Source organism: Camelus ferus, chromosome X, assembly GCF_009834535.1.
Source record: "Camelus ferus isolate YT-003-E chromosome X, BCGSAC_Cfer_1.0, whole genome shotgun sequence".
In the NCBI taxonomy this organism is placed as follows: Eukaryota; Metazoa; Chordata; class Mammalia; order Artiodactyla; family Camelidae; genus Camelus; species Camelus ferus.
Genome location: NC_045732.1, coordinates 46,459,991 through 46,476,269, shown reverse-complemented (window position 1 = coordinate 46,476,269; position 16,279 = coordinate 46,459,991). Strand labels below are relative to the sequence as shown.

The 16,279-nt window shown below is 42.5% G+C and overlaps 1 protein-coding gene across 5 annotated transcripts in view; it reads left to right on the top strand.

The window, feature by feature from the left end:
* DLG3 (discs large MAGUK scaffold protein 3) overlaps window positions 1-16,279 on the top strand; it is a 51,572-nt gene that overhangs the window by 18,841 nt on the left and 16,452 nt on the right. For all 5 annotated transcript variants that reach the window (XM_032475010.1, XM_032475009.1, XM_032475008.1 and 2 more), the window contains one exon: window positions 8,375-8,489. In XM_032475010.1, coding sequence (XP_032330901.1) covers window positions 8,375-8,489 — 115 coding nt within the window. The remainder of the gene's footprint in view (window positions 1-8,374; window positions 8,490-16,279) is intronic.

Below are 16,279 nucleotides of genomic sequence, written 5' to 3'. Positions count from 1 at the left end.
AAATCATTTTTCACTCTACTTGTTTCAGACCAGGTGGCTTGGCTCAATGTAATGGCACCTTTATATAGTATATCACTTTCATTCAATACCCTTCCTGCATCCTCACTAAGCTTTTTGGGATACAGAGACATCCAGTCAGTAGGTATAAACTGGAATCTTTTATGGTGTGCTGATATGGCATGTCTTATTTTCTGTTTTATTCTCAGTATCAGGATGCTATCCGGAACCCTGGCTATGTGTGTGTATGGCTGAGGAAGCACATTGTGATAGTGTAGGTACCAGAGTATGATGACACCGAGGTTTCTGTTCTGGGTTAGTCATAGTTCCAAGCCTATTGTTCTAAAAGTAGAGCTGAAATTAATTTTCTTCAGGCAATGTTTGCCCACATGGAGGCCTATTTGCCACTTTTCTGTCCTCTCCTATAGCCTTAATTTTTTCCTGCAATTTACAGCCTTTAAATAGGTATTTTTTTTTAGCCAAAGAGTTTAAGACTATTTGCAGATGTGAAGATTTCCTTCTAGATCGTATTAAAAATTTAAATTAGACTAGTCTTAGGTTTGATTCCTTATGGACCTCGTTGATTTGGTCCTAAAATCATAATGATGTCAAAATTAGAAGGGATCTGAGAAATTATCTAGTTTTAGAGGTGTCAAATTCTTTAAATAGTAGATCCCATAATTAGAAACTAACCCAAGTAATAGGCTTCATTTTATTTTATAGAGACAAGTTTGTGATTCCAAGAAATGTGTTATTTGGCGATTCACATACTTAAACCTCCACACTGACAGGTATCTTCTTGATGGGCTTATTTTACTTCTGGCTCCATCCATTTTTTTAAAAAAAAAACATGAGCTATATTGTTGGGTCAGATGCTTGTAATCCACATGTCCTGAGGATTTGCACTCCAAAGGCAACTATAGAAACCTAAAACACAATTCATACTCATCAAAATCTGTGATTCTCTCATGAGTTCTGTACATTTGCACAATGGTGTGATTCCTCTGAGCTCAGGGCAGCTCAGCAATGGCAAATGAGGGCTGAATGAGTGTGAGATTTGAACACCTGCACTTCCATAGGAACAAATGAGCCTTTGGGCAGCTATTGATTTATTTTGTGTTGATAGCTAACCAAGACATGTGCTATTATTCAGCACTATCTTCCCTACTCAGTATTTGTGTGGGGACTCAAGGTCAGGAAGTTACATGTCTCTCTTTTACTCTATTTTTATTTGTGTCTTCCCAATGTTCCTACCTGTCAGAATCTGTGTGTCTGAAGTATGTCCTTCAGTTATCTCCCCAGCTTTGTTGTCATTTCCAAATTTGGTAGGCATGGCTTTTATTTTATTTTTGAGCATTTACCTTTTATATCTTCATTCAAACCATAAGTTCTGTCCTGCATGCAGAGTAAGTACCCTTTGTAGTTTTCATTTGTTTCGTGTCTTTACAACATTTTCCTACGCACAATCATATAGGATCAAATAAGCTTTCTATGGGTGAGAAACTGAGCCCCTTTCAGCTTTCCAAATTAATGACAGATGTCATTTTTTTATTTTGAGAAGACAATTTTTCTGTCATTAACAAGGTAGATACACTTGAGATCAAAGTCTTAGAGGGGAGATGGATTTGGAGGCTTCGATATGTGTCCATTTCATGTTAATGAGCATTGTAGTTTCAGTCCGCTTTGATGCTTTATTAGGCTATTAAATAGTTCTTGAAACCTCTGATATGTTAGTGTTTTGCAGAAGTGGTTTGTGGTTTTGTTGTTCAATTTTTAGCATTTTAGGGTGGATGGAAGGGAAAGGCTTTGTGTTCTTTTTTCTTACGTTTGTTCTCAAGAAGCCAGAACTTGAGAATTACAGTGTCCAGGTTTGTCGTTTTGGATCTTTATAGTGAGTTAACACATTCAGTAAAGATCGTTGACTCAACAAGGGTGCAGATTGCTATGCTAAACTTTGAGAAGGAAACAAAAACCACATCAAGGAGCTTGTAGTTTTGTAAAGGAAATGACATCACCACAAGTTCTAGGCACTAGATTTTAAAAAGGGAGAGGTAGTGGAGGGCCTGGAAACCATGTTAGATGAAAAATGGTTAAGGAAGTAACAATATTTAGCTTAAAGAAGAGAGAACTTATTTTGAGGACATGATGACCATTCTCTATTATGGCTGATATTATCCCACCTTTTCCCTGGTCTTTGAGGAAAAAACTCAAGAGGTTGCCTCTGATCCTTTCTCACCCTACATGCAATCAGATGTCAACTTTTCCCTCTTCTAGCTCTAGCATATTTCTTGATTCTTGCCTCTTTTTTCTGTCCTCAGTTGCCCCCGTACTATGTCAGGCCTTTGAAGACACTGTCTATACTAGTAGAATAGGTTCATGGTCTCTGTTAGCTTTGCTCTGTCCTCCTTTCTATATTATGTTCTCAGAATAATCTCCCCCCAAACCTAGTTCTAATTGTATCACTTTCCTATTTAAACACTTAAGTAGTAGTTCCCAAAGCCTAGTATGAAAAGTTTTATCTCAACGCATAATCTGGCCCCCAACTTTCTATCACTTGCCTTTCCCCTGTTCACAGTCTACCTTCTATTCAGTCTTGTTCAGTAGTCTTGGAACCTGCTCCAGGATCTCCCAGCTCTTTGATTTTCTTTAAACTGTTCCTTCATACAATTATGCAGAAGAGAATCCATCATGTTTCATGCCATTTTAAACACCAAAGTTAGAGCCAGCCAGCAAAAGAGATGTACCTTAACCCAATAATTTTCTCTTGAATAGTGTTGTCTAACAATTAAGGAATAGAGAGCTTCCCAACATTGAATATATTTTAGCAGAGGCTAGGGGGCTAGGTAGTTTGGGTGCTGTGAAAGCAGAGGTCCCTAGGGGCTGTACAAGCTAGCAAAAAGAGCAAGCATGGTCCTCTGCTGTCAATAAACCTAAATCTACATGTTAGGCACTGCACTTATTGTGTCCAAAATAGCCAAAGTGATACATGCACACATACACATCATGTCATTCCTCTACTTAAAATCTTTCAGAGACTTCTTCCCGTTACTCTTAGGATAAAAGCAAAAATCCTTACCATAGCCCACAAAGTCATGTATAATTTGACTCCTGTTCTACCTTCCTAGTTTGATCTCCTGCCAGTATCCCCTTACTTCCTTGTGATACAGGCATTTTGTACCCTCACATATGCTGTTCCTTCTGCCTGAAATGCTTTCTTTTTCCACCCGTCTTCCCCTGGCTAACTCTTCATCTTTAAAGGCTCAGCTTAAATGCCACTTCCTCAGGGAAGCCTTTGTTGGCACCTCCCATGCCTCACCCTCCAATAGGTTAGGTCAGCCTGTTAGTCTCTCTTAGCATTTTCTTCATAGCAGTTAATTAAAATTATAATTAAATAGTTGTTTCTTTCATTATTGTAATTTCTAGAACTGTTTGATTACCATTATATCCCCAGCAGCTCTCATATGCCGGGCACACAGTAGACATTCAGTAAACATTTGAATAAATAAATGAATGAGTAAGACTTCTGGTGTGAGGAAAGAAAGGTGGTGAAGGACATAAAGGATGTTCAGTATCAGGCAGGGGAAGAAATTCCAGGACAAGAGAAGAACACGTAGGAATGAACAAATTGTTTTCAATGGTTCCAGACAGGCTAGCTCAAAAGAGGATCTGTATAATGAGAGATGGGATAGATAGGCTGGGGAGTGACAGGACAATGGCTTTAGCAGTCTTTGAAATTTTAGTTGAGATATTAAAGTTCTTTAGTTGCTGTTATTATAGATACTTGGGTGGGGGTGGAGGGCTCTACAAGTTGGAGTTTAAGAAGGCTTTTCAAATAAGAATCTTAAGCTGGCATGGAGTTTGGAGAGTCCGGGGGCAGACTACCAGCTAGAGCAAGGCAGCAGTGGTCCAGAGAAAAGGTGGCATGATGTGACCTAAATCAAGGCAAGAGATAAAATAGTCATGAGAAAAATGAAGAGGCAATGACAGTGGAAGTTAGAAAGAAGGAGATAGATTGAGGAAGCAATTAGGAAGAACATCAGCAAAGCTTGAGGAAACACTAGTTGTGCACAGGGGAAAGGAGGGTGTTGTTTACAGTACCAGGGAGGCTTGGCATGAAATTATCAATTAGGGGGAAGCAGAGTGGTCAAGTCTAGAGGTAGACATTTCTAGAGGTAGATAGAATGTCACATAGGTGGTAGGACAAGCCCTCTGAACCAGCAGCTCTGCCCATAGGAGGACAGCTTTTCCTGTGGTTATGCAGAGAGAACATTTGAGCTTCCTCTTTGTCTTTGTCTATTCCAGGATACAATCTTGGCTTTGCTTTTGCATAACCAAAAGGCTTGTTAAAGTCTTTCTCCCCAAACAAAAGATCAATCTGTCCTCAATGGTAAATTCTGCCTCTTCTTCAGGAACAGAAAAGTTGCTGGAAGCTTTAGAATAGCAGTTTGTCCTCACTTTCAATCATAAAGGTTTCAGAATGTTGAAGTTCAGTTTGGTACTGCCGATGAAATTTTTTAATGTGCATATAATTTGACCCTGCATTTTTACTTCTAGGAATCTATGCTATAGAAGCACTTATACAAATATACAGTGCAGCATTGATTGCAGTATTAAAAAATTATGAACAATTTAAATATATCAGTTGGGGTATGACTGAATAATTATGGTCTATCCCATAATAAGGAATACTATGCAGCTATTATAAAGAATGAGATAGATCTCTACTGACATGGATAGGTTTCCATGATATATCAGAGAATGAAAAAAATAGATGCATGTGAATCTATATGAGTTGTGAGTGTATGTATATAAACAATGTATACATGGAAGTAAGTCTGGAAAGATAACATACTAAAAATACTAACTGGTTATTTCTGGGTAGTGGGATGGGTAAATGGTACAGGAATGTCCCCCAAAAAAGTTAAAAGATTTAAAAAAATCATATACCACTTTTATAATTTAAAAAAACGTAAACTCATCAGCTTTCTTTGCAGGCATATTGGACAGAGGCCTCTTTAGCACTTTCTTTTCCCATGGGATTTGCCAAAACAAGATTATTTGAGAGCTTTCCAGCCCTCTTGCCCTACCTTCCTTTTGAGACAGATTGCAGGATACTTGCCTCCCCCCCCCCCGCCCCCATGAACTAACAAAACAAAACAAAACCCAATTTTGTAATCAAGACCAGCAGTTTCAAACTTTATTGGGCATCAGAATCACCTTGATGCTTGTTAAAAAATACAGATTCCTGGGCCCACTCAGTAGGTTCTGAGTGTGTATGGGTAGGGGCCAAAATCCTGATCTTTCAGAGGCACCCCAGGTGGTCAGTGAGGAAACCCTGTTTTAGGGAATGACGTCTGATTGTTCCTCTGGCTTCTTGTTTCTCTATGATTAGTAAAGACAACGAGGGAGCAATGACTCACTGTGGATATCTTTGTGGATCACAAATGGTTGGGTTCATCTGAATGGGAAAAAATGAATATAAAGCACAGTTTAGTATACTTGAGATTTTAGTAATATGTTGAAGTGAGCTCTTTGGATTAGAGGTTGATCTGGTGGGTTTCCTAGTCTATGATGCAGGTTTAGGAGATGCCTTCCAACAATGGCTTTGTTAGTTATGAGTGGAAGGGGTAGAGAGGCATTGGCAAATTGTGAGGTCTTAGAATTCAGATGCTTTCTAAGTGAAACTTTTGTCCTTGGAAAATCGCCATGCCTCTAATATTAAGATGAGGTACTATCTAAAGACTATTCTAAACAGTTTTTTGTTAGAATTATTTTTTTTTGTTATAAACAAAGTCTGTTAATCAGATGCTCAGTGTGGATTATTAACATTCCAAAAAGGTATTTAAAAAATATATACCCCAGTTCCTCCCAACAATTAACCTTGGAAACAAAAGTAAATGGGAATACTTTTTAACTACCTTTCCAAATCTTCAGTGAAGCTGGCAGCCATCAGTTAAATAAACCATTAGGTTTATTAGTTTGAGAACAGAAGGGTCAACTTGGGCACACTATTCTAATTTGCTCCTTGTTTACCACACAATCATTTATTCAGAGGCTACTCTGTGCCTACGGAACACTAGGCAACTCCACAAATAATAGCAAGAGACTGATGAGCAGCTTGAACTCTAAGGGGATCATCTGAATGAGGGAAAAGTGAATAAAACACAATTTAATAGACATGAAGGCTTAGTAGCAAATAGAAAACAGAAAGTAGATTCCTTAAAGCAATAGCCTTATTCTCTTTCAGTAGTCTATTTTAAGTGGGCCCTCTGGCCCAGCCTTATCAACCTTGGATTAGGAGCTTTGAGGAAATGGTGGTTTGGTGGTTGTTTTTTAAAGGGTTTTTAAAGAAATGTAGTTACTAAGCAACTGCCATGACCTACTGCTAAGTTGGAGTTCAGTAGGCAAGTCAATTCCAAAGAAGGGAATATATAAACAAGTTGGGAGAGGGGGAAAATGGCTTAAGGATAGATTGGTGTATTTTTTTTCTGGGCTCAGTGCATATTTCTGTGTTTTACTTAGCTTGCGCAAGAAAGGGCTGCCTGGTCAGAAATCTCTTTGTCTCACCCGGTTCTACTCATAGCGGGTGAGTGGGGAGGAGGGCCAGAAAAGAGCCAACTAGAGAGGGCTAGGGTGGGGGGCCAAGCCCTGGGAGGGGACCCGCGCTTTGGCGGGCTCTAGAGGTAGACAGCCCTGCTGCTATGCTCTTGAGCAGGCCAGGGCTCTATGACAGATCTGTCACCACCCTCTACCTTTAGATTGGGATGCCTTATTGATATTGATGTGTTGCCTTATAACCCTCAGAACAGGGACATTGTCCAGCTGGTGTCTTTTTTTTCCCCTAACATTTAGTGGGTGAGTCAGTGACTGAACTGCTCTCTGCAGGATTTCAGGGACGGGAGTAGGTAATGAGGACAAATCACCATAACACCAGTGCATGATGAATGAAAGAGCACATGAATTTAACCAGTTGGTTTCATTGGTACCACAGTGAACAAAAAGAAACTTTGTTGAGAAGAGAATGTTTGTGTGAATTAGAACTCCATTCCCTCCCCTTTAGGTTTCTTAGTATTTCCCTTTATACCCAGCTGAAGGTCAGGTTGCTTTGCTGAGGGAAGGGGAGTGTCAGGTGTTGGAACAGGTGTTTTGTTTTCTGCCTGTAGAGTCATACAGACTAGGTGGGGATGCTTCTTGCCAGCCCTCTGTGGTGCATGAAAATGCTTTTGTGGAATTCTTTTTCCCAGGAAATGTGTTTGTTTTGTAAAGCAGTTCCCCAGCCTTCAACCCCTAGTATAAATTTTGACTTCCTTTAAAATCAGCTTGTCATAGTGAAGTGTGCCTGTTTTCTACCATTTTCACAGCCTGTGCCTTCGATATATCCCATTCTATGTGGCAATTATAGACTTGAAAAATGTTGTGTGAGTGTGTGTGTGTGTGTGTGGTAAATGAGAATATCATATTTTACGTGTACTAGGAGAATGTCACAGCCAAGTAGCCCTAAAAAAGCCTTTTATAGTAATTACATGGATAGAGTTAATTTTCCTATGTCAGGTTTTCTTAAATTGGATATAAACCCATAGTCACCTTTCCAGAGTGATGAGGCTTTTTCAGGCTGTTATGATGGTGTTAGTGGGTTATAGATTTAGGCGTGGACTTATGACCCCACTGACTAGATATTTTGGAGCATAGAGGTGTCAGCAGGCTTCTAGGTTTGGGAGAATTTCTGTTTTAATGTTTAATTGTTACTGAAGCCAAAGACCCTGTTTGTTAAAAGGGAAATAATTCAGGAGAGTTTTGTGATCTTCTCATCTGATTGTGAGGTTTGTTTTTACCTTTGTACTGTGTTCCAGTCTTCCCCCTCAAAAAAAATTATCTAGAAACAAATCATCTTCTTTTCCTAACAATGGTATAATGGCCTCAGGTCTTTTCCTGCCCCTCCACCCTGCATCTCAGGGCCATCTGTTCTCTGCAATCCACTTTTTGGGAAAGTCTCCTTTCCCATCTGCTCTCCCTGGGCCTTAGTGCCTGCTCTAAAGATTTATGAAGGCTGCACTGGAACCTTTTTCCAGTTGTTACTTTTTTTAAGGGTCAGTGAGATTTCAAGGCAGATAAAAAGCATTTTCCATTTGATATGTCCAAATGTTACTCCTTTTTCAGGTGTATTCTTTCCTTTTCCTTCTATTACCCTGGAGGTGGAGAGGAATCTGTCTTTCTGTGCTTGGAGGAGGGACTCTGCTTATCAAAGCAAAGATTGACTGGGCTGGCTCTGGCTGCTTTGAAGCCAGGGGTGCTCCCGGCTCTTTGGCCTCTGGCATGCAGGCCCAGTGCAGCTTCTTGGGTTCATTCTTCCCTGTCCTTTCCCTTGTCTCCCTGACAGAGTACAGTCGCTTTGAATCGAAGATACATGACTTGCGAGAACAAATGATGAACAGCAGCATGAGCTCTGGGTCTGGGTCCCTCCGGACGAGCGAGAAGAGGTCCTTGTATGTCAGGTAAGTCTCACTTTGGAGCACCAGGCCTTGTGCTGCACTAGGGGAGCTTCGTGCCAACCCAGCCCTTTTTGTTTAATTAGTGGGGTAGGGAGGGTGTACTCCCAGTACTAAAACAACACTTTGCACTGTATGCTCAGGTTGTGTACTTTATGGTCAGTATCTCCTCCCTTTTGTGAGCTGGCTTCTTCCTTTTCGTTCATGAATGACTCAGTACGGGAAAATTTCAGTTTGCTCTAATTGTAAAAGACTGTTGGGTGATTGTTGCTAGTCAGCATTCAAATAGCACTCAAATGTTCAAAGTACTTTGCTTGCAATCTGTGATTTGAGGGGAAACTTGGCATTCCCCCTTCCACATATGCATAATAGACATCAGAATTTGTATCCAAGCACATCAGCTATCATTGTGTTCTGGTACAGGGTCTCTTTTAAAAGACCAAAGAACTTACAGGTTGTTGCATTCTGGTTTTTTTGTTTGTTTTCAATTTTGTTTCCTCGCTCCCTGCTGCACTGGTCTGCTGTATCTGAATCATGGGACATGGGATGGGATGGTGGACGTTCCTCAGGAAGGGTGGGTGGAGGGAACGGCTATATAGCATTGAATGTATTGCTGCTGAAAGCTATCCTGATACTGTCCAAGGTTGAGCTTCTGACCTTTGAGACACATTATAATACTTTCTCAGGTCAAGGTACAAACCTCTTGGGGAGTTGGACTGCTAAATGAACACTATGGACTCCTCCTAGAAATAGAGGTAGTTTCCTTCTTCCTGCCTGAGCTTCTTGGCAAAACTCCAACAGTCAGGGCGAGTACATTGTAAAGGTTAAAATCCTCTGAGAAAGAGGTGGTGGGATTACTCCACTGAGCCGTGTGTGTGTGTGTGTGTGTGTGTGTGTGTGTGTGTGTGTTTAATGCTTGGGTGGGGAGGTTGATACCTGCTGAGAGGTTGGGAGGGGAGGCTACATTTGCCAGTTACCTGGCAACGTGACATCTGCTCTGTCCTTGGGGTTTGAGATGATGAGAACCAACCCATGTACGTGCTAACTGCAGTTCTTCTTTCAGTGCTTGATTTTCTTTTTCCTCAGTTGCTAGTCCCTGAGCCTCCTGCAGGGAGAGGAGCCAAGGGAGCCCAGCTTCGAGCCTGAAGCCCACTAGAACCCTTCATGGTTATTTTCTAAGATGAACCCTCTGCTCGACTCCCTGTGTGTTGAGAGCAGCTTTCTTCACATTTGCTGTAAAGAGAGGAGAGCGGGAGGAAGGCTGGACTAGTCACTAGTGATCTTCTCAGTTTCCTGTTTTCTGTCACTAAGCCCTTGCTCTGGGTCTGCAGCCTAGACACTGGAGTGCCAATGCAGGGAATCAGAAATATGCTGCCCGCAAAAGGGTAATACTTACGTGATTTGGTCAGGATTGTTCCGTTCCTGTGCTTCCAGCCCCCGCAGATGTGGCACTCCAGTGTGCGTGGGAAGCTGCTCTTTAGGCAAGACAGTTTCTTTGGAGAGCTTTATTTTTAGATTTCCCCTCTCCGCCTATCCTGTGCTAGAGCTCTCCCTGCTTGGGCAGGGGAGTGGGGCATTAGCTCCCAACCTGGAAGACCTGGAACACCCTTCTCTGGTCCTTGCAAGGGATACATTCTGTCTAATTCTGGGGAGGAGGGTGGAGACTGCACTCTGTTTCTAGTGAATCAGTTTATACAGTTTATATCATCTGCCCTTAACCTTACGTAGATAACATCCAAGTAAATATGGTTTAGAATAGTGGGCATTTGTTGTCACTAGACTTAATCAAGGGAAATAATGTTTTATGGCTAAAGCAGTGAGCTAAAGTCCTTCACTAAGCTTACCCTCTTCTGGAGCCTGGCTCGCTCTATTCCCTTTTGTGCCTCTTTTTGGACTTTTTCTTTTAACTTTACACTGGCTTCCTTTTGCTCAGCATTTTAAAATATTCAAGTTTATTCCATTCTTAAAGGAAAAGAAAAAATTCCCTTATACCAATAGTCCCTTAAACTGTTGTCTCTCTTATTCTGCTTACATTTGTCAACTTATGTGCCAGGGAACGCTAGTTCCTCAAAATGTTAAGTATTGTGTGAAAAATCGGCTCAGTAAGTTGGGCAAATGCAGGATTAAACAGGAAAATAGGGTTCTTTACTGTGATTAATCTCCAAGAGAGATTGTACTAGGCAATGTTTCCCCAAAAGATAGGATATTTAGAGAAACCCGCCTTAGCATCCAAGGTTGGGAAATGTTGCAGTCGTCTGTATTTGCTGCAGCTGTTTCTTCAAATTGACTCTCTTTCAGTAGGAAAGGAGGTGTGTATCTGCTTTTCAGCATGGTGGTGTGGTTCCAAGCAACTCCAGAAGGCTCTGTTAGGGATCAGCAGTGACCACTTAGTCGTCAAATTCAGTGACTGGTTTGCTGATTCTCTGCCATTGGTCTGACCTCTTCACCACATTTGTTCCCATGAATTACCTGCTTTCTTCTTTAAAGGCTCTCTTTCTACCTTGCTGAGCATTTCTCAATACCTTTCATTAGCTTTGCCCCATAAATGGCAAGTTCATTTATTTTCACAGCTTCAAATCCTGTCATCGAGTAAATGACATCTCTGATCTCTTTACTGAACTTCAGATCTGCATATCAACGACTTGCTGGACACATGCCTGCAGCTGTCCTCCCAGTGCCTCATAGACAAGCAGTGTGTTCCAAATGGAAGCCCCCCTCCACACCTACTCCTCACTTTCCTTATCAAAGTTAATTGCATCACCTTATCATGTGGAAAAGGGATTAGATTTGTTCTGTCACCCAAGGCAGATCTCAGGTCAACATAACGAAAAAAGAGCTAATGATTAAAATTATCTGAAAATGGAATGGACTGCTTCCGGAGATAGTAAATGTGATCTTTTGTCACTGGACGTGTTACAAAAGAGCCTGGGCAGCCATTTGTCTGGGTGTTGTAGAGCCGGTTGAAGCTAGAACAACAACCTGGACACATCTGCTCAAGAGGCTTTCAGTAGTCCCCAGTGTCTTCATAATGAAGGGAAACAAACGTTTAGGGAACACTTGCTCTGCATTAGGACCTTTGTTATTCTCTTTAAACTGCTTTTAAAATCCTTTTAATAATGCTACAAAGTAGACATTATTCTTCTCATTTTGCAGGTGAGAGAACTGAGACTCCAGTTTGACATCTAAGAAGTTCCAAAACTAGAATTTGAACCTGGTTGCTCTGACTGTAGAATGTGGTTCTTTCAGCATTTCCCAAACTTGCTGACTGATAGGCATCCGCTGGCGTGCTAGTGAAAATGCAGATTCCCAGTCTCCTATCGATTTGGATTCACCAGGTTTGGGAAAATGTATGTTTTTAACAACAATCAGAAAACTCAGGAATGACCACTTGTGTATCACAATAGACATTTATTTCTGTTTCACTCGAACAGTTGAACATTACACGTAATTTAGCTCCTGCCGTATGGAAAGCAGTAAAGCACAGGTCTGAGAACTTGGGCATGGTTGTGGCGGTAGATTCATGGAGTCAGTAGGTGTGGTTCCTGCCCTCCAGCAGCTTGCTATCTACGCAGAAGATACTGAGCAGCAGGTGGTTTACATGAAGGAACCCTTTTCAGTGGGCTTTCACCTATAATTCTGTTTGCCGTTGTTTCCCCTTGTGACATGCTTCTCTTCCCTTCCCTTCCCCTGAGTCTCTGTCCTCCTCTGGTGTGCACAGGGCGGCAAAGCTATTTGAAGCAAATAACACCCTCTTGCAGCTGCACTGAGGCTGTATAGCAGGTGAAGCCCCAGGGAGCTGCAGCTGCACTAACCACAGGGGAGATGGGGTTTGTGGGGTGGGGAACAGGAGGAAGAAGGAAAGAGAACAGTGTTTGGAAAGCAAAACTGACTTTTAAAGTCACTAGTGACTTAATGGTAAGGCTTTCCCCACCCTTCACAGTACTAGAATCATTTCTTAAACAGTATAGGCAGGGTGAGCAGAGCCCCTCTTTCTGCCCAGTCTAGGGCCTTTGCTCTGCTGGTTAATTTGCCTTCCACATTGGAAAAGTCCACAGAGTATGCCTTGGTTGAGCCTTTTGCTCAGGGTCAAGGCGGCTAGATATTTAATTCAGGCCATTCAGACTGATGTGAAGGTAGTAAAAAGACACAGGGTAGGTTAGAGTTCCAGAGACCACCACGTTCTACACTCATGTTTTATTTCATTTTGTTTATCTGTTTATTGAATGAATGAACAAAAGACCTTATACTCCAAAGGTTGCTAAGAGGCTTGATAGTACATTTGTAGAAATAGCTTTTGAAAGTCTGTTCCAGCTAGCCTGGCTGCCTTCTTTGCAGCCACAGGACAGCATCAGGCGTTTTGGGAGTCCTGGCCTTCCGACTGGCCATCTGCCATTCCCGTCTTCTTCCCGCTCTAGGAAGGAAATCATGTTGGGGCATCTGCAGTCCTGATTCAAGAAACAGTGTCAGAAATATTGGCTTGGTCATCAAAGAAGGCTGGAAGATGCTCCTTCTTGCCAACAAGCTGTAGACATTAATTGTGCAGCTACCGTGTGCTTAGCTGAGGGTGGTGCTTGGAGGAGCCATACTTTCTCTTGTTCTTTAATGAGTTTCAATAATTGATTAAGATGCCAGTGAGGTAATAGTGGCAGGCTTCACTATCTGACAGAATTTGGGAGTGATGATAATCTGCATCTTAAAAAGCAACAACAATTTATGTAGTATTTGGGGCTACCAGAGGGTGGGGCAGAGTTTTCCTGTATCAGTGATTCAGGAATTGCCTGTTGCTACATCTTATACCCCAAACACCAGTCCTGGACCTGTGCTCATAATCCCCTCAGCTGATCCAACAGGTGCTGTGAACCCCAAACATTCACACATTGTAGGTCTGTGAATGCCCCTCTAACTTCATAATTGTCCTCGAAGGCCAGACTACTTTGAGGTAGACTAAAGGAGAAAGGTGCCCTCCCCGCTCTCCATGTTCCTTATTCAAGGTGTGCCACGGAGACCGACTTGCTGCCAGGTGCATTCGTTCCTCTTGTGCAATGACCCATCTTGTGTCTACCTGAGTACTCAAGTTTGGGCTTTTGAATTGCTCTTTAGAAGATGCTAGAAATTTTAACTCTCGCACTAAGGTCAAGGGCCGCTGAATGACTGCTGCTTTATAGCTCTCCATACATGCTTTAGATGGACCAGGCAAGGGAAGGGCTGCTCAGTTTTCAGTAATATGTGCCCTTTATCCAGTATTTTCTATTTCAGGCAGCTCAGTCTGCTATAACAGATACCACAGGCTGAGCGGCTTGAACAACAGAGATTTATTTCTTGCAGTTCTGGAGGCTGGGAAATCCAAGTTCTAGGTGCCAGCAAATTCAGGTAACTAGTGAGCCCCCCCCCCCACTCCTGGCTTGTAGATGACTACCTCATTGCTGTGTCCTCACGTGGCCTTTTCTTGCATGTGTTGTGAGGAGAGAGAGCAGTGTCTCCTGTTTCTTTCTCTTCTCATAAAGGCACTAATGCTATGATGAGGGCCTCTCCCTCGTGACCTCATCTAAACCTAATTATCTCCCAAAGGCCCCACCTCCAGTTACCATCACATCGTGGGTTAGGGCTTCAACATACGGATTTTGGGGGTGGGAGGCACACAGACATTCAGCGCATAATACTGACCAAAGGAAGAAAGTTATGTCTTAGACTCCAGCTGATATGGGAGGGAAGACCAGTCTGAGGGATAGTAACTGGGAGGGTGTTCTGTGTTCCTTGCCGCCGCCTGGTCTCATCCAGCATTCACGAGCATCAGACATGACCTCAGTCCTCAGAGGGCTTCCCCGAAAGGTATACAAGATGAATGATTAAAAAACCTGCAAGTGTTAAATAGTAATAAATAGAAAATATAAAGGAAAGTCACTGCTAAATACCTAGTATGAATTTGGAAGGAGGAAATTTGGAGTGGGCAGGTTCACGGAGAAGGGTGGGACTTGGGTTGGGCTTCAGAGGAGCCGCTGAGGGCACAAGGGGACAGCCAGGGCCTCCCAGGCCAGACAGATGGCTGGAGCCACAGGCAGAGAGGTGGGCATGCTAGTAGGGGAGCGAATGGAAGCAGCGCCTTGCCTCTGAGGCTATAGTGCTGAAGTGGTGTTGTTTACTTGGCTTTGAGAAACCTGTCTGACCAGTTTCCTTGGAAGTTGCCATTTTCTTTGCACTCCTGTTCACTAAGACACCAGCGTAGCCCAGCCAGGTGCTTACGATTTCTCTGGATCTTTCAGACCCAAACTTTAAAATTTAGGACCTGAACTGCAGAGACTTTGGCCTGGTAATCTGTTTACTTTGAGCTGATTATATTTCTGCTTTGGCTGAAAGGAAGATTAGGCAAAGTCCCTCAGAGCACATGCATCATCCCTGTGGGCAGCTCTTAGGAGATACCGTTTGAAAGGTCACCACTTAAGCAACATATCTTTCAAGACCTTTGGCAATTCTTTCTCCTTAGGAAGAGAGGCAGTGGCATTTAAAGCTGCCGTGCTGAAGCTTCGCTCAGGAACTCCAACCTGCAGACCCTGCGAACTGAGCATCTGCGTTCCGTGCTGGTGTGACTTGGCTCCGGAAGGTGGTTTCATTGCCCACTTTCTATTTTTATGTGCCACATTTTCCCTGGGCCATGCTCTTTACCCTGCTCTTAAGATAAATCAGTATTTTCTGGTCTGGCCATGATGTTTGAGAAACTACAGGAAAACCTAAGATCTGGCTCTCCCTTAATTCACAGAGGTACATGGCCATAACCAAGGAGGAATATATTCAGGGTTGAAGAATAATCTTTTATGTAGACCACTCACTATGATCTTGGGCTGCGGATTGTAATATTTCCGTAAGCTTTGTTCTCTCCTGACATTGTGGTTCCCTCTGGCCTGACCAGTCCTTAACTTGGAGGTCTCCATGAAATTCTTTTTATCTAGATCCAGAAAGGATAAGGAGTTTCTGAGGCTTCTAGTCTCCCAACATGCCATCTTGTCAGTAAGCTCACACACACAATGGGACCAAGGTGACAGAGTGGTTAATTATGGTCTCTCTTTAGGTATCTTGGAGACAAATAGGTGTTGCTTTTGTTTTTCCTGCTTACTCTCAGTTTGAGTCACAGGTTGAAAGGTTGGGCCTTACATGTGTAGGATTTTTGATTTCCAGGACAGTGGTTCAGTCTGATTTAAGAGGGGTGGTATGTTACTGCCTTGACTTTCACTACTACTTGCCCTAAGGATAAAAAGGGGCCGGCGGGAGAAATATCCATGTTGTGGACAAAGGTGCTCTTTGATCCTCCTACCAAGCCTGACCTGAGGCATTTGTAACAAGGTACCAATCCCAGTCACTTCCTTAGGTTTCCAGCCTGTTCCTAAGAGATAACTGTTACTGCTGGATGACCCCAGTTTAGCATGCTCTTTAAAGATCTTAGGTAGGTAGTCAGTATTTTTTCAAAATTTATTAAGGCCTAGTTTACTTACTTTTTCTGATTACATGAAATATAATGTCATTTGAAAGGTGGTTTGATTTTACTGCTCAGGCCTGTTCTTTTTTACTGGATTACTTTCCACCTGAAAGTTTAACCTGGTAATGATTAAAAAAAAAAAAAAGCTGAGGCGATGAAGTTGGTCACATAGGGCCTCCTATGTGAATGCCAGACCCCTTAGCTAGACTCCAGGCTGCCCGCAGGCAGGCCCTGGCCTGCCGCTCTCCCCAGTCCCCCGTGGTGTGGCCAAATACAGGTGCTACTGACCCTGGCACACACCCTGTGCTGCTTGCCTCTAAGCCTCTGC